The sequence below is a fragment of the Mastigoproctus giganteus genome, chromosome 10, assembly GCF_048544385.1.
Source record: "Mastigoproctus giganteus isolate SK-2022 chromosome 10, ASM4854438v1, whole genome shotgun sequence".
NCBI lineage: Eukaryota > Metazoa > Arthropoda > Arachnida > Uropygi > Thelyphonidae > Mastigoproctus > Mastigoproctus giganteus.
The window spans coordinates 66,163,614-66,190,850 of record NC_143584.1 but is presented as its reverse complement, the minus strand read 5'-3'; the positions used below and the strand labels follow the sequence as shown (position 1 = coordinate 66,190,850).

The 27,237-nt window shown below is 40.5% G+C and overlaps 1 protein-coding gene across 1 annotated transcript in view; it reads right to left on the bottom strand.

Moving 5' to 3' along the window:
• The window catches only part of LOC150079062 (uncharacterized), a 101,995-nt gene that overhangs the window by 59,076 nt on the left and 15,682 nt on the right, over window positions 1–27,237 (bottom strand). Inside the window, exons 2-3 of the mRNA XM_090382936.1 lie at window positions 19,498–21,562; window positions 2,042–2,129 (exon numbers count right to left, since the gene is read on the bottom strand). Coding sequence (XP_090239062.1) covers window positions 2,042–2,129; window positions 19,498–21,562 — 2,153 coding nt within the window. The remainder of the gene's footprint in view (window positions 1–2,041; window positions 2,130–19,497; window positions 21,563–27,237) is intronic.

Below are 27,237 nucleotides of genomic sequence, written 5' to 3'. Positions count from 1 at the left end.
TCTGTCAACACTTTCCAGTGAAAGTTGCAGTTAATGGATTCTCCTAGTAAGTCTGATCCTAGCCTTTGCGATCGTATCTTGGAATATAAGGGTGAGGCTTTTGCTGCACCAGCCAAAAAAAAAAAAAAAAAAAAAAAATCTGAGTTACCCTAGAGAGAGAGAGAGAGAGAGAGAGAGAGAGAGAGAGAGAGAGAGAGAGAGAGAAGGGAATCACCAAGAAAGAGAAGAATAATGATATCCAGCGAGCTCAGGAACCTGGGTGTGCCAAGCCCACACTCACCAGATGTGAGCCCTTAATTGCAATCATGAAATCCACTTGCAACCTATCAGGAAACTGTAATTTTACAGCAAGATAAGTGATGGCGAACTTATAATCATTAACATACATTGTAGATGTTAATGATGATCCGATTAACATTCCCAATGTTTTTCGTCCACAAAGGAGAAAAAAACAGATGTAATGACAGACCAGTGGGCGTTGGGAAAGATCATAGAGTCTGCGGTTAACAACATAAAATAGAGCCATCTGCCCTCATGGGTAGCACAGTTGGTATAATCACCATCCTCCCCACACCTGTTGGAAAAGACCTGATTTCGAATCCCGCTAATGACGTGAGAAAGTTTTATGGGACTTTACAACGCAGCTGAGTTAGTCGGTCTCATTCGAGGGTAACATGTCTCTCTCTCTGGAAACTTGGATTTTTGTATTCTATGGTATTCATGGATGCAGCATGAATACGCGAAGGGGAAGTCCTGCCTTACTATATAATTAGTATGATGAAATCATGAGGAATTTGGATGTAATAAACAAATTGATATTATTTATTTCAGTAAAGCTTTTGACATAGTTCCCGACGAAAGGTTAAACATAAACTGGATCAAATTGGTAATACTGAAAGCATCCTTCAGGGTTTGACTAAAAGACAGGAGACAGTTATAAATGGGCATTTCCGAGAGAGTGGACCAGTGTAGCAAGTGAAGTCCATCAGAAACTTCACTATCATATCAGTATTTCGGGTATTGTGGCCGTTTCTATTTTTCTTATCTTTGTTAGTCACATTGATAAGGGAAGTACAACGGAAGTTGTCAAAGTTTGTGATTGGTTGAAAGGTCGGAAGGAACACGTGTGTGTGTGTGTGTGTGTGTGTGTGTGTGTGTGTGTGTGTGTGTGTGTGTGTGTGTGTGTGTGTGTGTGTGGGACTTCCGCTAAGGGGAAGTCCTGCATTACCATATAATTATTATGAGATGAAATCATGAGGAAGTTGGATGTAATAAACAACTTCATATTATTTATTTCAGTAAAGCTTTTGACATAATTCCCGACGAAAGGTTAAACTTAAATTGGATCAAATTGGTAATAACAACAAGAATCAGCCTGTTTTTCTTCAAAATTACTTAGCCCGATTGCATAAATGGAAACTGAAATTTTATGATTTCAAAAATTAAGATGGAGAAATATTTTTAATGGATCATAGGATAGAGAAGAGAAATTACTTAGAAGCTAATGGAAGTAAAATGAAAAGTGGTTCGAGTCTTAAAAGAATCCGGGTATATAGTTTCAAGTAGAGAAAAAGATGTCAATGTCCCAGTATGGAAAACGATATTGAAAATGTACTTAGAATATACCTATCTAGAAGTAAAAGGCCATTGCCTTTTTTTAAGCGTGTTAATCGATGTCCATATGAAGAACTGCAATGCTTGACAGCTAGACGTTACAACTAGACTACGCTACTGTGTTTGAAGCGGAGAGCTTGGTAAAGTTCAAAGCAGAATTTAATAGCATTTGACGATCACGAAAGTATGAATCTTCTAAACCTGCTCTTATTCGCAGTGTTTTTTGGCATTAAATTTAAAATTAGGAAATTTTCTAAAATACTAAATACAATATAGAAAAAAAAATCATATGTATTCAAAATACTAATGACCTTAAGAAAATACATGAAGGCATACATGCATACATGAAAGAAAATTTTAGGGAATAGAGTTAATTCTATGTCGGATATTAAAATCGAACAAGTACTGTAAAAGAGAAGTAACTTACTTGGTGCGCTAATTTTTACAATTTCCAGTTCTGGTTCATTTTTAGGGGAGAACTTTTTCATACTTGGACGGAAAGTTAACTTGTAGGACTCGTTCGGATAAACAGCCAACATACCCTTACAACCTCCATAGCGTATTTGATAAGCGCTAGGATGATAAACTTCCTTCCCTTCTTCTAGTGTTACTGGGCGACGTTTTCTCATTGCATTCCAAATCTGAAAGTGAGCCAAAAGCAATAATTTAAGCATGTTTTTCCGCAAAACCTTGACTGTTGAATCAAGCTGTTGTTCAATGTAATTTTAATTGTACACTGGTGTATAACGAAAGTGCATCACCTAGGAATTTCACATTTCTAACCTTTTTTTTCGCGATGGTATGGTACATTAATGACTAACATCACAAATAGGAATATAAACAAAAGATATTTATGAATAGTTAAGGCAAAGCTAAATAATATTTGACAGGTGCTCCCAAAATATTCTAAAATGAGCATTTGCAACCTTTATACAACAGTTTTGGTAAACACGACAATTATGGCTGAAATGTTATCAGAAGCCCTTAATTTACTTCAGTTTATCATTCTAAATGGAAAACAAAATGAAAAGTTCACCAGATGCAAACTAATATTAGTTGAACCGCCTCTGGCCCTGATTGACAGCAGCACACCGTCGAGGCATTGACAAGATCAATTTCTGAAGATAATCAACTGATATTTCGTGGTTCCAAACACGAATTATGGCTTCCTGAAGTTCACGAAGGGTCTTTGGTTTCTCTCTGGTAACTGCAGATTCCACACAATGCCAACAGTTCTCTATAGGATTCAGGTCCAGGCTGTTTCTTGGCTAGCTAACAGTTCTAATGGACCGTTCTTCCAACCATTTTTTCTCCTGTAACAAATGTAAACACATTACTGTCTAACCTCTAATGCAGAAATGAAGCTAAAGTAACTACAGAAGTGCCTACTTACACTTTTCGTCCGATGACAAGGAACAGAGTCGTCCTGAAAGATGCAGTTACTTGGCAGGTTGAAATGGTCTCTAATGGTTGGCAGCAATTTGCCTTCCAAAATAACCAGGTATCCATTGGCATTTACGGAACCTTTTATAAACTCCAGGTGACCTACTCGGCGACACGAAATGCACTCCGATATCATTCGGTTGGTACTGAATTTCACTGTAGACACCATGCAGTCTAGATGGCATTCTTCACCATGTCTACGGCGGGCGAATCGTTTGTCTTCCATCAGAGCCATGCAGGTTGAATTTCTTATCATCCGAGAAAATAACTGACCTGACTTCCACTGCTCGGAGGTCCATTTGACATGCTCCTTACACCAAATTAATCTGGCCTTTTTCATTTTTTGTGTGAGGAGGGGCTTCTTCTTAGGAGGATGGGCTACAAGTCCATTTTTGAAGAGGCGTCTTCTGCCTGTTACTGCACTTGCTACCACTCCTGTATGTTCTTCTCGTTCTCTTTTCAGCTCATACGAAGAAGCTTTACGGTTTTTAAGGCATAATCGCTTCAAAACGCGGTCCTGTTTTGGGGTAGAGACTCGGTTGTGTAAGGTACCTTTTTTCCTATCAGCTATTATTCTTGAGTTTGGAAAGAAATCTACTCACTGTCGACTGATTACAAGACACTCTATAAGCAATATGACGGAAAGAACATCTTTCCTCACGTAAAGCAACAATAGCACTCTTTCTTCGTGGCGTCAACTGCACATAACTCGCCATCATGACACAAGCAACTCTTGCAGAGCGTGCTTATATAGCTGAAATTAACAACTGATGCAATATTACGTCATCACCTACTCGTGTAAATCTTATCTGATGCAATCTGTAAGAAATATTGCCATATACTTACGTTATTGGGACGACAATTACAATTTTTAGGGGTGGTGCACTCTCCACCAGTGTAAAGATGTATCTCGGGCGTTTTTTTTTGCTTTCTGCATGAGTGATGCGTGTCCGTGGATTTCAGTCATAGTGGCATAGTGTTTGAAGGGGGGCACCAGCAGTGGTTCCCACAACTTCGACATTTATACTAATGTGAAGTAAACAGAACTCTGTAAACTCCAGAAGTGTGGCTATTCAAAGTTTCAGAGTATATTTGCTTTTCAGGCGGTCTCCACGGCATCTGCCAAAGTCGGCGGTATGTGAGATTGTAGGTGAGTCGTGTGTTAGTGGTTCTTCATTTATTGAGTAAAGCTGCCCCTAGCAAAAAAAAAAAAATCTGGCAAATCCGCCATACATATAGAAATAGTATAGTACAGTATACAATTATTTACAATACAAATTTCACATTCACATTACAAATCAACTGTACTGTGCAATGGTCATCCCCTCAGCTACAGCACAACAACCTGGCAAGTAGGCTACAGCAGACACCGATGAAGCGACACTGTCCACATATGGGCACAAGCATCACATCCTAGAGACTGATCATCACAACGAGCTGGACAAGTAGGCTACAACAGAAACCGATGAAGAGACACTTTCACAGAGAAAATAAGCATCACATCCTAGAGATTGATCATCGCCGGTTTTCTCCAAAAGACACGGAGTTCAACGAATAGCCATCTACCAGCAGCCGGTGAGCTCAACAGAAGTTACTCATATTAACCAGCAAAATCAAGCTGGAAGAAGGTATTATTGCAGGATCAAATCCAAGAAAAACAACTAAGGCTTCTTGCCAACTGCGTTGGCAGGAGCAAAAGTGGACACCCACCCATTCAGGAAACAAAGTACCAACATCCTCTCGACCTCTGCAAAGAATTTTCTCTGTTCCTATATAAAAAATAACATACTGTTCCACGTAAAGAAGAGGGTACAGTCCACTAATTCATCCATTATTCAACTTTAACTCTTACAATTGCAAAAGTATATTCCTTCTCACGAAAACTAAATTTGTAAAATTTTGAAAGACAATAAATTTTTTTCCCTTGTTTTAATAAGTAATAGCTCAATCCCATCCACCAGACAAGTTATATTCCTTCTCACGAAAACTGAATTTGTAAAATTTTGAAAGGCAATAAAATTTTTTCCCTTGTTTTAATAAGTAATGGCTCAATCCCATCCACCAGACGAGTTACATTATCAACATTATTCAGTAAATCCAAATGCAAATCACCATATTCCAAACAATTAAACACAACACGTTCCCATTTTCCCAGATCACCACATGTGCAGTTGCATCTTGCTAAGATTCCAAGACTATTCAGTTTAGCGAAAAATGATCCGTGACCTGTTAGTAAGAATGTACAACGTAAATTTGGTACTAACCAGATCGGTTTAATATAATTCACACCATTGACATAAGGGAAAAATTTGAATGTTATTCTACCTTTTTCCGAACAATTCCATCTGTTTTGCCATTTATGAAAAGGAGCTCCCAAATCCTGTTCTTTTCATTTCTCAAGTTATTTAAAGTGTTAATTTCGATGTCCAGCAACTCGGATTTTATACTTCTTCTCAAATAAAAGGATAGGCCTCTAAACACTAATTGCAAATCAAGTGGCATTTTGCCAGCTAACATTTACAAACCTTCTGTGGAAACCGTTCCGTAACCGGCCATAACCATTTTGAGTAAAATAACTCGATGCATAGAACAGAGCTTTCTAGTGTTGCTTACTTTGATTGCATGGCAAACCCAGATTAATGCACCGATACGTAACAATCGGCAGAAAAATGCAATCATAAATCAAATGGAATGCTTTTCCCTTTATCCTCCCTTCCACCCGCATTGTTCTTGAGATCATCGCAATAAATTTCTTCACATTCTCTGATATATAATTAAAATGCGGGATAAAGTTCAAGACACTAGCAATACATATTTCCAAGTATTTAACCATTAACACCTGCTGTAAGGAAATACCATTCAACCTTACGAGTGGAGGTCTACAAAGAGCCAATTTACCCTTCAACATCATGATTTTAGTTTTGGATGTAGAGATTTTCAACCTATGTAAATTACGCCATTTGCATAATTCTTTCAATATTCAATCAGACCTCATTTCAAGCTCCTTTCTGGTGTTTCCGTGCAAAAGTATTACCATATCATCTGCATAAGTTGTTGTGTGTGTGAGTGTAAAATTCTCTCTTGAGCCAATCTTCAAAAACCAAGTTCCGCATTAAAGAACCAAAGACAGAGGACAGCCTCGAGTCACACGACGCGTAATTGATCCAAAATTCGACTTAACTGTTACTGTGCGATCCCTCATTCAATCTTTAATTATAGAGAAAATATTAAGAGAACATTTAGCGATGCGCAGCATCATCAGTACGCTGTCTCAACTAATTGAATTAAAGGCACCAGCAAAGTCTACAAAAATTCCCAAGGTATATTTATAATCCGATTCCCGAACATTGCGAACTAAAGAATGAAGTGCATCCTCAATACCTACATCAGGAATGAAAATATATTATTTGTTAGAAACGCCAATATTACTTCTTTGGTAGATAGCAATCCGCATGGCTCAAAGCTGTGAATGAAGCTGTGAATTGGTTGGCTTGGTTGAAGATTTTAGGATAATCTTGAGTAGTGCATCCTTCCAAGGAGACGGAAATACACCATCTCTTAGACAGTTATTAAAAACTTGTAACAATTCGTTCGAATAAATGCTAGAGACCTTTTTGATTACTTCTCCCTCCAGGAGGTCCATGTCTGGACATTTGTTACTTTTAATGGACTTAACAACGGTGAGAAGTTCATCATGGGTAAACGGTAATTCTTCAATGTCGTTACCATACGACTCATTCAACGCCTGCATATGACGACGATGTTCTAGATTAACACATGGGTTATCACCCATGTTATCATTACCTATAAGGTGATTTAAAATTGCATTCATGGAATCTTCCTAACTACACATCTCAGTGGGGCCCTTGCCAATGGAATATATAACATCAGCAGCTGCTCTGAATTTGCCCGTACAAATTTTATAAACCAATCCTCAAGGGTCATTATTTCCTCCTGTTTTCACCAAAACTTTCCCAGGAGTCATATTTCTGTTTGATGATAGCATGGACATACTTATTACGAAGACTTTGATAGTCTTTCTTTAATCGAATAACATCCAAGGCACTTTCCATACGTTTGCTCTTCTGAAATTGCTTCCTAGCCTTATTAACCTGTTTTTTTGAATAGAATAAGCTGAGGTGTCCACCACTTAACTGTTTCCGTTTCATAGCAGCTACAAAAAAAAAAAAAAAAAAAAAAAACTATTATATTTAGGGAACCCGAATAATTAAATTTATCTGCCATACTGTGTCTAACTCAACGCAGAGTGAAAAAAGCCCATTAAAGTTCCTCGCGTCGTTAACGGGATTCGAACCCGGTGTGGGGAAAACGGTAACGATACCACTGTGTTACCGAGACTCATAGAGGTTACACACGCATCAGAGATAAGTTTTTATAAAAACTCCACACTGTGTTACCGAGTTATCACCTGTCATGTTAAACAACTCAGAGATCGCAAACATGGCCCGCTGAAGACTTCTCTCAAAGTTATCCCAGTTTGCATGCTTAACAGCAAAGCGCCGTAATTGATTCAAGCCAACATTGTTTTCCCTATGTGTATTAATTTCATAAAATATCACCCGATGATCACTCAATACCCAGTCAGATTTTACTTTCCATCCACAGACAAATCTAGCGCCAATTGAGTTTGTAAGAGTTACGTCTATGTTTGATTCACCATTTACTGTCCAAAAGGTGGGCTCTTCCCCAGGTTGATTGTGAACCATAAGCTTCCGTTCCGCTATCATATCATCTAAAGCCTTCCCTCTATGATCAGTAGTGCCGCTGAACCAAAATGAATTCTTGGCATTAGAATCAATTGCAAACAATACAAACAAATCTCCTAGCTTATCAAGAACACTATCCATATAAACTAAATATGGCCGAATTGATATGGTCAGAGTTGTATTTAAAATATATTGAAACAAATACAAATGCACTAACAGCAGACTGAATATTAACACAAACCGCATGACTGCTACATAAGGATTCAATTTTGGTTAATACTAAATCAGAATTAAAAACAATTATTGCAGCTCTCATTTCTGGACAAGGATTATATATGACCCTACAGGAAAGGGGGTAACCAACTATCTTATCATTCACATAATAAGGTTCTCGGGTGAAAGCAACATCGATATTTTCTCGTTGACATACAATTTTTATTTCATCCGCAACACATCGAGAATGCTGCGCTTTCAGCTGCATTATTTTCAAACCTTTAAACGAACTTATATTGAGTAATTCGGAGTGATGGCCATAGTTACGAAAGGAATCAGCCGTACGCCGTTTAATTAGTTTAAGTACTCTTTGATATTCTGGACACTTTTTGTCACGAACAGAATGGTCTCCCACATGATTTCTAGCAATACAGTTCAAACACGCAGCCTCTTTGTTAATGTCTTTTCAATTTTTATATATATATGGCCTTTCCCAGCACAATGGTGGCAAAAAGGATCTCGTCGTCTACATGTTTTGGTAAGGTGTAATTAGTGCCAGACGGCACCAGGGGTTTTCCCACCTCCACATAGTTTTCATTGTGGATGTACCAGTTCGCTGGAAATGCCAGAAATTTAAAGTGTATAGATATTGTATATGTGTAGTGTCGTGTACTCTTGTTCATCTGGTCGTTTAGCCGCTGGACCCGTGCTGTGGCCTAACGCTCCCCACCTTTGCCCCGTGGAGGCAGACCAGGAACCCAGTAGTTTTAGTTTCACTCTGGGAGGTCCTGTCACCTAATTTCCTGATATTTCAGTGGCTAGGACCTAAAAAAAAAAAGAAAAAAAAATTTGGGCAATCGCTGGATAAAATGGAAGACGAAAGGTTAATATCAATGCAGTTAGATTTGTACTTATGAATTTTGATAGCTGCATGGGACTTACGCTGCTTAGGCAGAGTAGGGGAGGAAGACTAAAGGCTGGGGGGAAAAGACAGAAATATGGGGTCAATAGAGAAGGCGACCCCAGAGTTGGCAGTGGGGAATGCCCGTGCTGCACCAGAAGGGAAAGGAGGGCGGCAAGGTGGAGGGGACGAAGGTCTTCCCCTCCCGCCTGCCAGAAGAACTGTTCTGCAGGCCCTGGGGGGGGCCTGCAGAACAGTTAGCACCCACGCGCTGCAGGTGCTGGCGGGAACCCTACCTTTAGACCTCGAAGTAGCTAAATGTGGAGTATTATATGAACTCTCCAAGGGAAGAGCCTGCACCTTTGGCGGCTTCGACGCAGATCCTACCACAAACCGTTTCACTGAGAAAAAGAGACTTACAAATCATCTCATGCAAACCTGGCAAACCAGATGGGAGAATTCCCCAAAGGGAGAAATCACCAAACGATTCTTCCCCAACGTTGGCAAACTCTATCCAATGGCTTCAGCATGGTTCACGCCGGGACTCCACACGACCTTCCTGCTAACATGACATGGTACCTTTAAGGCTAAACTTACAGCCCTGGGCATTACAGATGACCCTACTTGCTGCTGTGGAGAGCTGGAGAGCTGGCACCACCTCATGCATGAATGCCAGCTTTATGATGACCTCCGCTGCCAGCTCATCACCCGGATCACCTTTTTGCCCAGAGATAGAGAACAACACCTCCTGAACGGGAGGCAGGAATATATTGCCTTCTCAAAGTTCGCTGAAGCCTTGTACAGAAGAAGACGGGGCCTGAATGCACACTAGCCACATAATGGCTAGAAGCCAAAATGTGCATAACACCAAAGGTGACCTACCAAGCAACCATGAAGATAGACAAAAAATATGAATGAAGGACGAATAGCAGCTGTTCTGGCGACCTGAGCCAAGCACTAGCCTGGCTCTCCTTTAAAATCCCTTCCTGGCAGGAGGACGAAACGATCAGTCGCCTCACTCCCCTCCTACCCCATCTTTCCTTCTGGTGAGGCATGGGCATGCCTCACTGACCACCTGGGGGAATCTCTTCTGTGTCCCCCATACTTCTGCCTTTTTCCCCTAACCTTCTTCCTCCCCTCGCCCACTCTATCTATACACGACGCGAGCGCCCTACACACTAAATTTAATCTAGCCCAAAAACAATCTTCGCCCAGTCTCGGCCTAATTATCCTACGCACTACCCTACTCCTGCCATATGAATGCATGCACACGTGCTGTATGCAAACATCCAAAGTAATTACGATTGCATGGATGCGTATATATTATGTATCAATGTTGTGTATATGTGCATATATGTGCATGTGTATGTGTACATAAGTTGTTTTTTTTTAAGGTCTTAGCCGCCGAAATCTCAGGAAATTAAGCGGCAGGACCTGCCAGAGTAAATCTTAGTCTACTGGTGTTTCTTGGTCTGCCTCCACGGGGCGAAGGTGGGGCAAAGCTGGGCTCCAGCAGAAGTCCAGCGGCTAAATGACCAGATGAACAACGGTACACAACATTACACAGGTACAATACCCACACACTTTTAAACCCCTGCCATCCCCAGGAAACTGATACACCCACAAAGAAAGCAACGTGGAGATGGGGGAAACCCCTGGTGCCGCATGACAATAATATACCTTACACCTTACACCTCCCCCCTGCCAGGGAGTGTGGAAGGAAACGCACCACGCTAGGGTACAGGTCGTCATACTGCGCCTTTGCAGCGTCGCTGCATTTGTCTAGTTAGGTGTAGTGTTCTGTTTCTTGATGGCTTCATTCCTGGAGTAGAGCTCAGTCCAGTGGGTGTGGCAAGTCTTGTTGCGTGACGGCAGTGTCTCTGCTGACTTGTTGGGTCCGGCGTACCACAACACGCACAGGTCCAGGTCTCCTCCAAGTGTGGTTTGTCTCTTCTTCCTTCGTAACATTGCTTTACGGTGTCAGTCTGGTGTCCCTTTCTTGTACGGTGTTTTTGTCTAATTTTTGGTCATTGAGTTTTCGTGTTGTACTTGGCTGGATATGTCACTGCTGTCTGTCATTTTAGCCTGGGGTTTTTCAGTTTGGTCCATCTTGGTAGATGTTTAAGTTCTGCATAGCGGCTGAACTCCTGTGAACGTGTTTTGGTAGTACGCCCAAAAACCCTGACAGTTGTAACATACAGTCACAAGATAGAAATCCTTTAACCTGTATGACATCAGTTCAACATACAAACGCTGCTATTGCATTAGAAACATTCTAATTCTTTGTGAAACCTCCAAAATCCAGTTATTCCCGGAATCACTCCTGTTTCTATTTATGAAGCGAACAGTGACCTCAGTAACCATCTCCTCTTTCGTCAATCCCAAATGCAAAAGATTTTTCTCATACATGCCACGTAGAAGATCATCTTTCTGAACTTCCTTACTAACATCATACACAATTAATTTCATTTCAGGTCTTTCGGAAAATTCAAAAGCTAATCCAAGCCGTGTCAATTGTTCGCACTTTTTTATTTCTTATATGTCTTTTAGTTTGTGTCTCTAAAACAATTCCACGATTAAATACTTTTGAGATGGCAACCCTAACCATCTCAACGAGTTTCTCATTTCCCTGTCCACAGCAATTCGGATATCTTCACTACTTTTAAGTACTGAGTCGTCATTAGCTTGAATTAATAAAACATGCTCATTCATCATCATATGATTTAGCCGATTCATCGTCTGAGGAACTCACTTTGACTTCATCGTCTGAGGAACTCACTCTGACGAAGCCAACGTCCTTTGCAACAGACGTTACATCACTCTTAAATACATCACTATAAAGTTTCAGATTTTGTCGGTTATCCGTATCTTGCCTATAATTCTGAACGGATTCATGCCTACATTGTATCCGTTCCTTTAATTTATAATTCTGTGTTCCAAGTTCCAAAACCATGGCTTCAAGAAGATCCCATCTAGACAGTATCCCTCTGATTGAACTCCGATTGATACCACTCTCCTTGGCAAAACGGAAATCTTCCCAATCTTTGAGTAATTTAAATGTTATTTCTGTAAAGCTATGAATATTATCTCCTTAGAAATCACCATCTGCGCGAGGCAGTTTCTCTCCCCAAAAGAAGTTATGGTTTGACGTGAATACGTTTTTAAATTAGGTCCGGTATTGGGGAGTTTCTACGAAAACTCTAGCGACCAAAAAATGGCACGATTTGTCGCGCTTATATCTCGTAAACAAATGATAATCGAATGATTTCAATTTTGTTGGATAGAAGGTTTATGTCCGTATCTAAAATATCCGTATCTGCCTTTACTATTTAAATCTAAAATTCTTTAAAATTATATATCTTTTCCACTAAGAAGATATTTTGTTCCAAACTTAGATGAAACTAATCAGCCAGATATACCCTTCCACCTATTTGAAGTCCCCTTCATCCATAACTTGCAGATTTCAAAAAGTAGCTCTTCAAATTTTTATATACCAGCCCTATGCCAAAGCATAGGCAGCTGGAAATGACAGTTAGAACAGAGAATGCTCTAACTGCCAAACCAGACTTATCGTAAATCTAGCTTGAATATACCTTTCCTTGATTAGAAATCTTCAAACCTAGTAGACCTTATCAGAATATATCCGTCTGTCACAAGATTATTTAAAGTAAACACTTTAAAACCATATTTATCGACACTTTTAACAAGAGCACATATCACAGCTAACCGCCATTGTTGTGGTTCTGTCGAATGTTGAGTGGCGACTGGCGACTTCGCGGCCAGAGGGTGGTGAAACCTGGACCCCCAATCCCCATCCCTAGCCACGTGGAAGCGCGCCAGGGACTGTACACTAGACTTATTGGAACACCAACTTGCGGACACTGCTCTAGCAAAGGGCATGAATACAACAGCTGTCCAAACAAGGAGCAAGAACCGGTTTGTGTGAATTGTAAATCCTCAAAGCTCGAACACACCCATTTCATCAGGGACCCAAAATGCCCGACGTACAACAAAATAAAGAGTTTATACCAAATGAGGACTGATTATGGCAATACGATTTAAAAAGTTCAATACAACCAAGTTGTTAATACTACAATAAAACGCACACCACGCCAGAACAGTGCCTGAACAACTCAGAAAAACAGCGGGCGACGAAAATGCCGATATCCTCTTGTTGCAGGAACCCTACACCCACTCCAAAAAAGTAAGGGGCTATCCAATAGCATATAAAATCATACAGGCTGAGAATGAGACCCCCAAAGGCGGCCATAGTGATCCGCAATCCAGCCATTACTGCCACCCGTATCACACAACTCTGCACAGGCTGGGCTGTTTGTGCCCATATAATATCACCCCTGGGATCCTTCTACGCGATTTCCTTGTATTGTAGGCGGGGGGAAGAAATAACATTTGCTACGAGATACCTCCAGGTTGTGTTGGCCAACGAATCTTGGTAGGGGCGGATGTAAACTGCCGCTCCCCGGCTTGGCACAGCCAAACACCGAACAGAAGGGGCACCGGAAATGGGCGGCGTCTCGAGGAGTTCCTGGCGAATTCTCCCTGACAATCCTAACAGGCCTCACCACCTACCTACGTTTTGTAACACTCTGTGGGAGGCAACAATTGACGTCACCCTTGCCACCGGAAACTTGCAGGACACATCATTGGCTGCACAGTCCAAGACTCCTGGACCACGTCTGACCACAAAGTGATTACCTTCCAAATCAACCGATCTCTCTATAGAACACCAACAGCCAAACAGATGCTTAACCGCTAGGCAGTAAACAAAGCTGACTGGAGACTCTTTGGGGAACTGCTGACTCGAACCTTATGCCAACACCGCATTGAAACGGATCGGTAAGAAGACCCAGACGACATCGAGAGAAAAATTACCAAGACCATAATAGCGGCCAGTGAGGCTGCGATGAAGCGAAAATTGCCCACACCTAGTGCAGTCCCTTGGTGGACTGGGGAAATCCAGAACCTCAGAAGAGCAGTCACAAAGGCAAGAAAACAATTCCAAAGGGCAAGACGTACCTGGCCGGAAGTGGAAGTAACAGCACTCAGACAAAGATACGCAGCGGTGAGAAACTGCGAATACACTGAGTTAATACGAAAAAGTAAGCTGAAGTCAGCTTTATCGTTGGCTGAAGTGACAACAGAACCATCTGGTTTTGACAGAGGCGGGAGCAGAGACGGACAAAAGTTGCGGCCAATAGTTCTGGCAAGAGACCAGAATGCTCAGCTATCATTAGGGCAAGAAGCAAGTTAGCTGTTCAGAACTCTTAGCCTGTTCAAAATCTAGTTTGGACTGTTTAGTAACTGCTTTACAATTGTTGTTTGCAATTCTTCAGTTTCAGAAAATGAAACTGAAGAATTGCAAACAAGCGAATTACGATATGCAACGTTCTTCTCTTGACCGGATTTAGCACATTGGAAAACCAAGGTTTAGATAAAGGACGAGATTTTAAAGTAGAGTGTGACATAAAGCATTCCATTCCTACAAGAATAATTACACTGACACGATATGAGCAAACGTTGATATCAGAAGTTTTGAAACAGTAATCCAACCAAGGAAAATAAGAATCTAATTAGTAACGAGGAGTAACGATTGGAGGAAGCCAAAACTACTTCTAGTTGCTCTCGTCATGGTAAGGAGGATGGTCCTCTGAATGGTTTCGAGGATCCGTTTATTCACTTCTAGTGCCGCCTTCACGTACCAGACAGGTGAGCCATACTTGATGGCAGGGATGAAGAGAACTTTGTAGTAGAGGGACAGTGCAGTACGGCTGAGTCCCTAATCCCTGCGAGTGACTCTAGCGATGAGGGCTGCGTATCTTCTTATATTTTATTTAATATATTCTAGGTGTGGCTTGAAATTTAATTTTCTGACCAGAATTATTCCTAGTATATAATCTGTTCGCACAGCTTAACTGTTTTATTCCCAATCTTAATTTGTGGTGGTCTTCTTAAGTCTAGTGTACCTTTTAGCAGCACCGATTTTGTCTTGTCGGGTGCTAGTTTGAGCAAATGAACTATACACTACACTGAGTATAGTTTGAACTGTACGCTATACTGAGCAGTACTAGGGAACACAATATGGCAATATGAAGCACGAGGTGTTTAATGGGGAAAAAAAATCAAATTATTATTTTAGGGTTGCCCGTAATTAAATACATTAACCCGTATTTGTGTCTGTAAATTGCGTATGTTCTAGGGTCGACTTGCCTGTTTTGCTGGACGAAAAAACCCCAGTAACTGGGGAGAAAAACCTTGCTATCTACGCCTGAGACCAACTAACTCAGCCACGGAGTGAAAAAAGCCCAATAAAGTTCCTCGCGTCATCGACGGGATTCGAACCCAGGCCTTTTCCACCCGGTGTGGGGAGGACGGTGACGGTACCACTGTACTACTCGCGCAGACTGTTTAATGGGAAGCCTAAGCTTGAAATAAAAGACCTGGCCAACAAAAACTAGGAGGTCAAAATAGCAAAAACTATGACCGTTGACCTCATTGCAGCCGCCGAAATATCTAAAAATACAAAATATAATGCTCACTTCAACAGTTTGAGGTGAACAAAAAAATTAAACTTATAAGTTGACAATTAAGGCTATGTTTGTGGTAGCCATAAACATAGGGAAAGACAAGTAAGAAACGCTAACAAAGCACGATTTTTCTAAAATCACTTTTTGGAGGACATCCCCGAACTGCCAACCGCTGAAAACTGACTCACTGCATTCACCAGGCATTCCTGGCTTCCATGGAGAGATTTTTTAGGAGAGGAGAAAAATGAATTATCCAGAGCTAAGTAAAGTCACCAAATCATAGAAGTGTCGGTAGGGTTGTTTCTTGTTAGATAGTGTTGTCTGCGCGTGTAGCACAGTGGTATCGTCACCGTCCTCCCCACACCGGGTGGAAAAAGCATGGGTTCGAATCCCGTCGATGACGCGAGGAACTTTAATCGGATTTTTTCACTCCGTGTCTGAGTTAGTCGGTCTCAGGCGTAGATAGCAAGGTTTTTCTCCGCAGTAACTGGGGTTTTTTCGTCCAGCAAAACAGGCAAATCGACCATAGAACATACGCAATTTACAGACACAAATAGTTAATGTATTTGTTTATTTAATTACGGGTAACCCTAAAATAATAATTAGATTTTTTTTTTTTTTTGTTAGATAGTGTTATGTTCTGTTATGTCTCTCATATTGTGAAGTTATACTTCATAACTGGGTTGTCACTTATTGCAACACCATAGTACTTCCCTGCTGACCGAAGAGAGGCCAACAAGCTTCGAAACGGTGCCAGCTACGGAGCTTGATGCTGCCCGGAGTCACCGAGAATAGGTAACAACAGTCTTCTCTAATTGGAAAGCATTGCCTATTCAAGGAGTTTAAAGAGTTAATGTTCCTTTCATTTTTCTACGCCGTTTTTTCTTCTTCTTCTCCTGCTATTACTTTCCTCTATTTTTCGCTTTTCTAGGTCAAATAGGGACAAGTGAATAATAGAGCTATTATCCTATACATATTCAAAAAGCCTGGAAACGGCAGCCAGGGGAGCCTGATGTTTCTCGGAGTTACCGAGGATAGGTAACGACGGTCCTCTCTAATGGGCAGCTTTGCCTATTCGAGGAGTTTATGAGTTGAATGAGTGTGAGCTTGAAGAGTTACTGTCCTCTTCCTTTTTCGACACATTTTCTTTTTTTCCTTTCCTACTATCACTTTCCTCTATCTTTTTTTTTCTTTTCTATGTCTAATAGGGAGAGAGATGTGGATAACAGAGTTAATCGCGAACTTTTTTTTTTCCAATAGACGTCTGGGGGAACCTGAAGTTTCCCGGAGTTACCGAGAATAGGTAACAAAAGTCCTTTTCTACTGGAGAAGTGTTGCCTATTCGAGGGATTTATGAATGAAGGGGTTAAGTGAGTGTGAGTAACTGCCCCTTTTCATTTTCGATGGCTTTTCTGCTTCTTCCTCTCCTACTATCACTTTCCTCTAACTTTTCGCTTTCCTTCTAATAGGGACAGAGATGTGGATAACAGAGTTTATCCCACATATTTTTTCCAACGACCTTGAAAACGCCGAATGGGGAAACCGGATGTTTCCTGAAGTTATCGAGAATAAGTAACAATAGTTTTTCCAACTGGGAAAGCCTTGCTTTTCGAGGGATTTATGAAGTTGAGTGAGTATGAGTTACTGTCCCTTTTAGGGACAGGTAGAAAAAAAAAACGGTGAAGTGCAGCCATTATCAAACCACTGCAGGATGGAAGCCTCAACAATTCATGGTGGGGGAAATGGACCATAATCTGCCACGCTGGTCCAGTGCGGGTTGGCAGATCGACCGTATTCAGCAGTCAGGGGATTGAACCCCGGTCTACTCAAGGAGCGTGTGCTACTGCACTCCCGCTCCTGACCACTCGGCTACGGAGGCCGAGAGATGTGGATAACAGAGTTTTTCCCACACATTTTTTCGAACAGCCTTAAAACGGCTGTCTGGGTGGTGGGATCCACTGAGAATAAGTAACAATAGTCTTCTCCATTAGTGAAGCGTTACTTATTCGAGGTAGTGTAATATCAGGCAACTCGTTGTGAAGGTATTCACAATATGAGATATGATAAAAATTATGCCAATTTACCATTTTCGGTAATTTACTACGTGAAAACATGATTCTAATACAAAGTTTAGATAAACATATCCTTGTTGAGTGCAAATTCTGCTACAATGTTTGACTGGTAAATCTCGCAAAAGAACTTACGAGTCATTGCCAGTAAAGCATTTTATAGGAAACGATGCAAATGGCAAATTTTTTCAACTATTTAAAACAGATCCAGTTATGTTATAAATGTTGGTTTATTATAACTTCTTCAAGAACTGTAATGCCTCACAGGCAATCTTTGGAGAGGCACAGCTTGAACTTTGCTTGCACAATTCTAGCCATCCTCCTTAGGCAGCTGTTAAACAATTAAACCAACAATTACAACAATAACCTTGTCATTGTATTATAACATAAGTCATCAACAGGAGTTTTATATGGTATCTAAATAATGCACATTATATAAATTGTAATGTATAATGATACAGTTCCATCTGTACTGCAATCATCATTGATAATGGCACATTGTTTCTGCAATAGCAAGTGCTGATAGGGTCTTGAACGGTTCGAGTCAGGCTGGTAGCACGTCAGTCAGGCTCTTCAGAACTAACACTCATGCTTGCATATATGCACTGTGCTGCCACTTTATTAGGTACAGCTACCGAGTAGCGTGTTGAGCCCCGTTAGCCTTCAAAACAGCCTGAATTCTTCTAGGCAACAAGATGCTGAAAACGTTGTTCAGGAATGGAGTACCATGCAGACATGAGTGTGTCACGCAGTTCCTTGAGATTTGAGGGAGGTGTAGGATTGGGATCCGTGGTGTGAGCGGGCCACTGCAGCAAAGAAAAGTCATTATCATGTTCCTGGAACCATTCCATAGTGATTCGGTCTTTGTGCACTGGCGCATAATCCTGCTGGAAGTAACCATCTGACTGTGGATAAACTGTCAACATGAACGGATGCACTTGGTCAGCAACGCAACGATACGATGTGGCATTCAGACGTGAATCTATGGGTATCAATGGATACAACGTGTGCCAATAAAGAATTCCCCACACCATAACACTGCCCCCACCACCTTGCACAGTAGTAGTCAGACATGACGGGTCCATGGATTCATGTTGTTTTCGCCACATTCTGAGCCTTCCATCAACATGATGTACCAGGAACTTCGACTCGTCAGACCAAGCAACTGTTTTCCAATCCTCGAGAGTCCAGTGCCGGTGTTGCTGTGCCCACAGGTGGCGTGTTCTCTTGTTCTTCATTGATAACAAAGTTACGCGATGTGGCTGTCGGCTGTTGTAGCCCATTCGCGACAAAGTGCGACTAGTGGTCCGTTGCGATATTTCGTTCTGCGCACTAAGGTTGCATTCTGACGTGATGTGCGACATTTTGGCCCGTCTGTTCTGGCCATCCTCCTCTGACCTCTCTAATAAACAAACGATTTTCTTCCACAGGAGTGCCGTTGAGAGGATGTTTTCTGTTCGTTGTACCATTCTCGATACACCCTTGAAACTGTGGTGCGTGAAAAGTTCAGGAGAACTGCCGTTTCAGAGATGCTTTGTCCAGCACGTCTTGCACCTACATGACACGTTCGAAGTCCGTTAGATCACTCCTTTTCCCCATTCTTGTTACGGTTTGTATGCTTCACTGATACTAGAAAGATTATTTTGCTGCATTTATATCCAAAACTGTGGTCATGTGACTTGCAACGTTGAGAGACAAACCATTTTTGTCACAGCTGGGGCGTACCTAATAAAGTGGCACCAGAGTGTATATGAGTACTGTAATTACTTATTTTCGTTATGTAAATTAATTGATTCTCTGGCCACGAATGCAGTTTCTGCTAAAATAACAACTATATAAATAAAAGTAATGAAAATTAAACCTACCTCAAATGCCATTTCTTCAGACATTTTTGCAACTCCATCAGAATATACGTATTTTTTTTCTGGTGAGTTCTCCACCTCAATGTCCTCAATTTCCTTGACGTTATTTTCAGGCAGTGATACTTGAACTGCTTCATCTGAAGTAGAAAAACATTGGCCAATACGAGCCATATATTTGGCAATGTTTTTGATATTACTAAAGTCTCCCATCCAGTTCCTGATTGTAGATGAATCGTTTTGCTTAGAGTCACGCGCATACATCCACATCCCATGATCTCTTAGTCCACTATTGGAAGCGCCTAAAAACTCGTAATGTCGATTACCGATGCGTATTCCATTCTCCAAAACATTTCCGACAACGTCTTTCAAGAAGTCTTTTAGATTTTTATGGAAGTGTGCTCCACGATTCAGCATTTCCAGATTATCGTCACGGAATGATATGCTTAAAATATACTCCGATCCGAAATGTCTTATGATTCTGTTATCAAAGTGGGGCTCTTTAGGAAGGAAGAGTTTTCTCGTTGGTGTTATAATTAACCTACGAATAAGACACGTCCCAATATAGTTCTGTTGAGTACTGCGGTCTTTTTTATATAATTTGGGTAGTGCATTTTTAAATAAAATAATATTTCCACAGTCTAGAGACAAAAACACATCAGACAAAGCCCCATACAGAGCTTCGGAATCTTCCTTTGCATAGTCGTTTAGCATCTTTTTCCAATCTTGCCATTTTGTACTACCAAGGTAAATTTGATTTTTTATCTCGAAACTTCGATTCAGGAGGCTAATCCATGCATAATGGCATGAGAACTCTTCGTTGGTACTACTTTCATTAAGTTCAAAAGGATCCGCAAGGTCTGTGTTACTTTCTGGGGCTTTGATATTTTCCATTGGGCAATAATGAAAACTCGTTCCACCAGAACACCTGGTCTGAAGTCTACTGATGATGTAATCTGACGTTAGTACGCTAGGAATCATCAGTTTTAACGTCGTACAATACGCAATAGTGTGATATGAGCAAGAGGTTGATATACACTCGCATCCCAGTTTGTCAGTCCTTTCCCATCGACATTTTCTTCTGATAAGTTGCTTTAAGATGCTTTTGATTGAAGGATGTTCTGCCTCCGAATTAAGGTACGCTTTCAGTGATTTATCCTTAGCCACTCTGGAATACAGCACTGGGGGCTTGTCGATACATACATATAACTCTGATATTTCCCCTCCCTTTCCATGTTTAATTAGTACTCGTCGGATAGAAGAATATTCAATGTCAAATCTCTGACATGGGAAAATTGATTTTTTGTAATTACAAGAATCTGTATGTTCAGTGTACATATAAGCAACCATTTGCTTCACATCATGGAGAAAATCACATAGCAACACAGTAGTTTGTACTTGTTTTGTAATCTCACTATTCGAAGATCCTTGAGTGGATTTTTCTATATTTTCTGAATTGAGCTGTTCTGGAATAAATTCACAAGGATCATCTTCATATGGAAAGCTGGAAAGCTGGTCTAATTCTCTATCAGGATCTAGGGTTGTTATTGGAAGAGTATCTATTTCTTCTTTCATTTTAAAGTCTGATTTCAAAGTTAAGGATGAATCAATTTTTGCCTCTCTGGTTCTTGAAGTTAGAAGTGTATTATTTGCAAATTTTGAATTCACCAAGACATTATTAACCTTCAGGATATCATCCTCGGATTCTGTGCTAGGAGTGAAGTTGTTGACAAATCGATGATACTCCACAAACTTAACTGGTCCATATAATGTTCCAAATGAAAATTCCAAACATGTAACGTTTTTGTGGAATTGATTTTGATTACTATCGTAGGTAAATTTCTTTTCCATAGGGCAAATCCACTGCAGACATTTTGCATTATTCTTATCTCTGTTACACCACATTATCGTAATGTACCGATTCAGATCCGTTTCTTCCGTATTATTTATCTCAACAGTAAGAGAAACATCAGCTTCTTTTATAACTTCTTCATAGTTATTACCTGTAAGTGGCTTGCTTCGCTCATTACTTATTAATGCACTAAGTTTCAATTCGGGAATATTTTCAAAGAAATCCTTAAAAAATGAAAGGTTGTCTAGATTCTCTTTCGTTTCATCCTCGCTAAACTCTATCCAGGAGACTTTAAATTTTAGCACCACATCATCCGCTAATGCCATGCTTGCAGAAAACCTAAAACGAAAATTTAGTTAATATTGAACACATTTATGAAACTAATGACACATTAAAACTAGGAAAGAAAGTAGAACATATAACTATGAAAAATGCTTAACTATGTTCTCTATTAAATTGCAGAGACCTACAACTGAAATTTGTAGAATTGAATTTCTCTTCTATAGTATGTTATCTTAGCTAAGTTTGCTAGACTGATTTCTAAGTTGACATTCGTGTTTTTATTATGTAAGGAAATTGGTAAAAAGAAAAGCATATTTTCATTTAATTTATCAAAATAGAAATTGGATAATTTTGTAATTAAATGAACAAAGTAGAATTGAAGAGAAAGAATTGGGAAAAATATTAATACAAAAGTAAGCATTTATGCAGATTCGCCAGATTCCAGGGAATAAATAACCAAAATTTCTATTAATGATCCAATCATTTGAATGTTTTATGATTTTTCTTTCAAATACTGCCGATAATCTTCCATCATATTTTCGTTCTACCTTCCTTGATGTCTTCTTTTCACTTACTTTTTACCTTAGTAGAATCGCTAATCCTGTTGCTCTTAGATTTAAACACGCCTTCCTGGAAAAAACAGTCTCTGCGTAAGAAGTCAGAATTGAACCTTTAATCTTATCTTCCAGCCTATTTGAAATTTACTGAGCATATTTCCAAGAGGCCTCATATTTTCAATTTACTGAGCATATTTTTAATTGTCGCTTTTTTATTCACTGGGAATCTATGTCAGGGAGAGTACAAGGAATATTAAAATCCTCTACCTGGTTTTCATCAAGGATTCAAACTGCATCAATTACTCGATAGTAATTGATACATTAATGGGTAGTATCCAAAGGTATTCTGTCCTCAAAAGAAAGGTAAGGGGTTTCCATTTCAAAAGATTGACTATGGTGGATTCAAGTATTTATTGGGCCTACTCACTTGAATATTCTTAACTACAATTTGTTTCTAAACTAAAAAAGACCAGAAAGTAAAATAGAGTAAATAAAACTGGAAAGACTAGAAAGTGAAATAAAATAAATAGAACTGTAAAGAATAGAAAGTATATAAACTGTATATTTTCTGTATACCGTTTATATAATTTGATACACTTTTTATATAAACTGCATTATTATTATTATCATCAGTTTATTCAACATCCAACTAAACTTATTAAAGTGTAACAGGATAAAATATCAGCAAATATATAAGATATATAAATATAGAGGAAAAATTACATAGATACAGAAATCATACATTCATAGAAAAATTACAAAATTACAAAATTACAAAACATTATACATACATAGAAAAATGACGTCGTCATTTACACTATGAATTGATCCTGATTCTCATTCTCTGAACAAAAAGGAATACCCTCAGTCCTATAAGAGTCTTTTGGAAACACTATAAATCATTCGTTTAAGATTTTTATGAGTTCGAGGGCACTTGAAGTCTTTCTTGAATTACATTCTTCATCATATTTGTAGTTTCATATACAGATCCGCTGCAATGAGCTTCTTGTAAGTTTTCTCATGGCAGTACCTGTCCGGGTCTATTTTGAGATCTGCAAACAGCTCCAGAGTATTGGCAGGAAACATCCGCCTTAATCCGTCCGTGTTATTGAGAGCGCTTCGGAGACTATGAGGGTTAAGGAAGCGGGTTCCAGGGCGGGGCTTTACTAAAAGATTTTCAAATTGAGGAGCATCTAAACTCCCAGTCAGAAGTTGTGCTAGAGTGCAGAGGCATTGTGATCATATGAATCCACGGAGCTGTGTTCAAGTTTGCATACAGTATGGATTTCTAAATTGTGAAGAGCTTTCCGGCAATCCTATTCAATCACGGGAGCGACCAGTATTCCAGGCTGAAAAATTTTCTAATATAAGTATTTGGAGCAGAGGACAAAATTGTCGAAGCATATAAGGATACAGGAACGATATATACTGTATACTTTTGTATGTAAAAGTATATAGAAAGGATATAGGTCTCATATTGGGTTCAGTATGAGGCGTATTCATGAGATTTATCGCGAAAGTCACCAATGCATTCAATCCAGTGGACACATTCCGCTATAGAGGGATGCAAAATGGATTATAATTAACTAAAATTAAAAAGCATTGTACATTTACAGATTATGTCGATGCATTGATTTATGGGTGTTAAAAGCGTATTTGAACAAAACTACTGATGGGGTAATACAAGCCAGAGCTCAATATGAAAAAGACTACCAAAAAGAGCTAAAAAATATAATCAAGGTGTTCTAGGAAGTAAATGCATAAAAATAAGCACAAATAGAAATCACGTAGTCCCCTTTAAAAAGGTATTGTACAATTATTTACAACTGAAAGTACATTGAGTGGACCGAAATCATGGGATACCTACCTAGTAAGGGATAGGCCCACATTTCGCCCGGATAAGGCCAGTCACACGGCGAGAAATTGAGATTACTAGTTCACGAAATCGTTCCACAGGTATTTTCATTCATGCTTACTGCACTGCTATCCATAATTCCGTCGCATTCCTAGGTGAAAGATCTAAAGCTCGAAAGGACCTTTCCACAGCATCCCAAAGATGCTCCACAGGGTTCTTGTCCGATAAATGGGGAGACCATTCCATGGTGATAAAATCTGGATAGTCACCATAACTCTGTGGGGAGGCTCATTATTCTGCTAGAAAAGTCCATTGCCCTGTGGGTGCACGATGACCATGAAGGGATGCAGATGGTCTGCAAGAAGGCACATAACCCGGACCGTTTAGAGAAGTGTCTAGACATACCAGAGTGCCCAACATGTGCCAGTTGAACACGCCCCAGATGATGGGTGCATAACTTCTTACGGTTTCCGCCACATAAGCACCCTCCCCTCCGCTCGAAATAACTGGAAACGGCACTTACCGGACCAGAAGATCCGTCTCCAATCATTCAAAGTCCAGTGGCGATGTTCTTTCGCCCAGTTGAGGCGTAGAGTCCTGTGTCGTGGTATTAGCACTGGGATTCTGGTGGGTCGGCGGCTCCCACAATCAATTGCGGCTAATGTTCGCCTGATGGTCTTGGTGGAGAAGTTTCTGGCACCTCCCTTGTTGAATTCGGCAAAAGTGTAAAGTGTATTCGTGTCTAGCGGCACCGGAGGTTTCCCCCAACTCCGCGTTGCTTTCATTGTAGGTGTAACAGTTCACTGTAAAGGCCAGAGATTTAAAAGTGTATGGATTTTGTAAGTGTAGTGTTGTGTATTGTTGTTCTTCTGGCCATTAGCCGCTAGACCCCTGCTAGGGCCCAACGTTGTCCACACTTAGCCTCGTGGAGGCAGACAAGGTACCCAGTAGTTGATATTTTACTCTGGCAGGCCCTGCCACCTAGTTTCCTGAGATTTCAGTGGCTAGGGCCTTAAAAAAAAAAAAAAAATTAAATAAAAAAATAAAATAATCGCTGAAAAAGGTTTAAGCCGAAAGAGTTTTGCGTGCGCGGTTTGAATTTGGACATATTTTAATTTTTAACACTGTGTGGGACATGCGCTGGTGTACAGACAGAGTAGGGGAGGGAGACTAAAGACTGGGGGGAAAAGCCAGAAGTATGGGGACAATAGAGTAGGTGTCCCCAAAAGCAGTGGGGCAGGCCCATGCCCCACCAGAGGTAGAGAAGCGGGGAGTGGCAGGGAGGAAACAGGAAACCGTCTCCCCCCTGCCTGGGGATTGGGAATTAAAGGTGAATAGAACTAGGGAGTCCTATTCAGACCGCCATATGGCGTAATGCAAGTAGTTACTGCATTTATGTCCAGTCTGGGCTTTTTGTCACTTGGTTTGTTTGCATGTACTCATCTTCGTCAGTTAGTTCCTATGGCTGTGTCTGACCAGGTTCCTTGTCACTTTGCTATTTTCTTGATCTTTGTAGGGTCCTATTGGGTCCTTTGATCCATTTATGGCCTCACTTTGGTCGGGGTTGTCATCTTCCACGCTCATTTTGATTTCCTCTTACTCTTTGCAGTCTTGTGGGGTGGTCGATTTTCTTCGAGTATGTAATTTACTTTCATTCATTGTGCATGGCAATTTCCGTTCTTCTTCGGTCGAAGACTTCTCGTGCAAATTGGCTGAAAGCCGCGTAGTCGTGTTCTGTGTCCAAGAGATGGTGTTCTTTGTTTTTTGGTATGTACTGTTTTAGTTATTAGCACGCTTCTGTGTTCCTCATAGCACTCACAGTCGTGCATTATATGATGCCATGTTTCAGGCTCACCACAGGTGCAAGTTAGCTCCTCCGTTATACCCAGCATGTTCAATTTTGCCTTGAATGGGCCATGGCCCGTTAGTAAGTACGTTGCATTTAACCCCGGGTTAAACCACGGGGTGGCTTTTGGATACGTCTTGGCAACCAGTGGTATGGATCTCTTCGTCACTTCGCCTTTGTTTGATGCTGTCCATCTGTCCTGCCACAGCTGTAGCAGGTGAGCCACGATTCTATGCTTTTCTGCTTTGCGGCGGTTGTTGTTTGGTTTTAGGGTGAGTCCATAGATGGTAGTGGGTGTTCCCTTAGACAGGTGGTACATGAGCCCGCAGCGAGAATACCCCCAACAGAATACCCCCAAAGGTATTTTGTTGAATTCGGCAGTGATTTGTGCCACTGTCACTCTATGGTTGGCTGAAACAATGCGAGATGGACGTAGTCGGCCTCGTTCATCCATCACCTTTCTCCGCCAACAGCGCTATCCACCATGAGATGTTAATCAGGAAATGGCATACTCCCAATACACTCTTGATACTGTCGAACGGAGAGAGTGAAATTTCTGTACAACCTCCGCGATAAAGCGACCCATACGTCGGGCCCCCACTGTTATCCCTCTTTCAAAGTCTCTAAACTCACGACGTTTATCCATATTGACATCGAATTACCGTTTACGTGAATGCAGTGATGCAGTGTACCTATATACCATCGAAGGGTTGGATTCATCCCCTAGCGAGAGAGGTAACAGCGTCGCGTTGCCCAGGAACCAGGTATCCTATGTATTCTGTCCTTGCAGTGTACACAGCTACGTCTTGTTAACCGTAAAACACATCTTTTATAGGCTGTTCTCATTACCACGTTGGCAGGACTCCAGCCTTCAAATGTTTGTCAACATTATCTGAACGGGCAACACTGCAACACTGCATAGGAAACAATGCCAACTTGACAGAATTCTGCAGTTACTTTGAACGAATTCACTTATATGATCGCGTTTTATTAACTCCCTATACCAGTTCCTGCCAATAATATAATGAATGAGTAGGCAACTGCAGTATGGCCACTGCAGCTCTTGAGCCATTAAAACAAAAACGAACCAAAACTATGGGATTTAAGCTTCGGACGTATCATAAAGAAATGAGCATTACCGCCTAAGTGTTCTTTCCTATTCTTGTGGGGAAGGAGAACCTTCCTCAATGCTTCTGCTGTCAGATTTAATTAACAAAAAAAACACCTTCTCATTGACCGTCCCCATTATTTCAGTATCCATGATATACGTTGAAGATGCTATCTAACCTTCCAGAATCTTTAAATTTGTCTTGGAAATGACGCTAACCTTGATGAACTATTTCGATATCTAAAATGCATCCATTTCTACCGCAGTTAACGGTATTTTTGATAATAGCAGTAAGCAAATCATGAACAGGCAAATTTAGCCCAAGAAACCCTTGCGCCATTAAACTACAAACAAAAACATCACAAC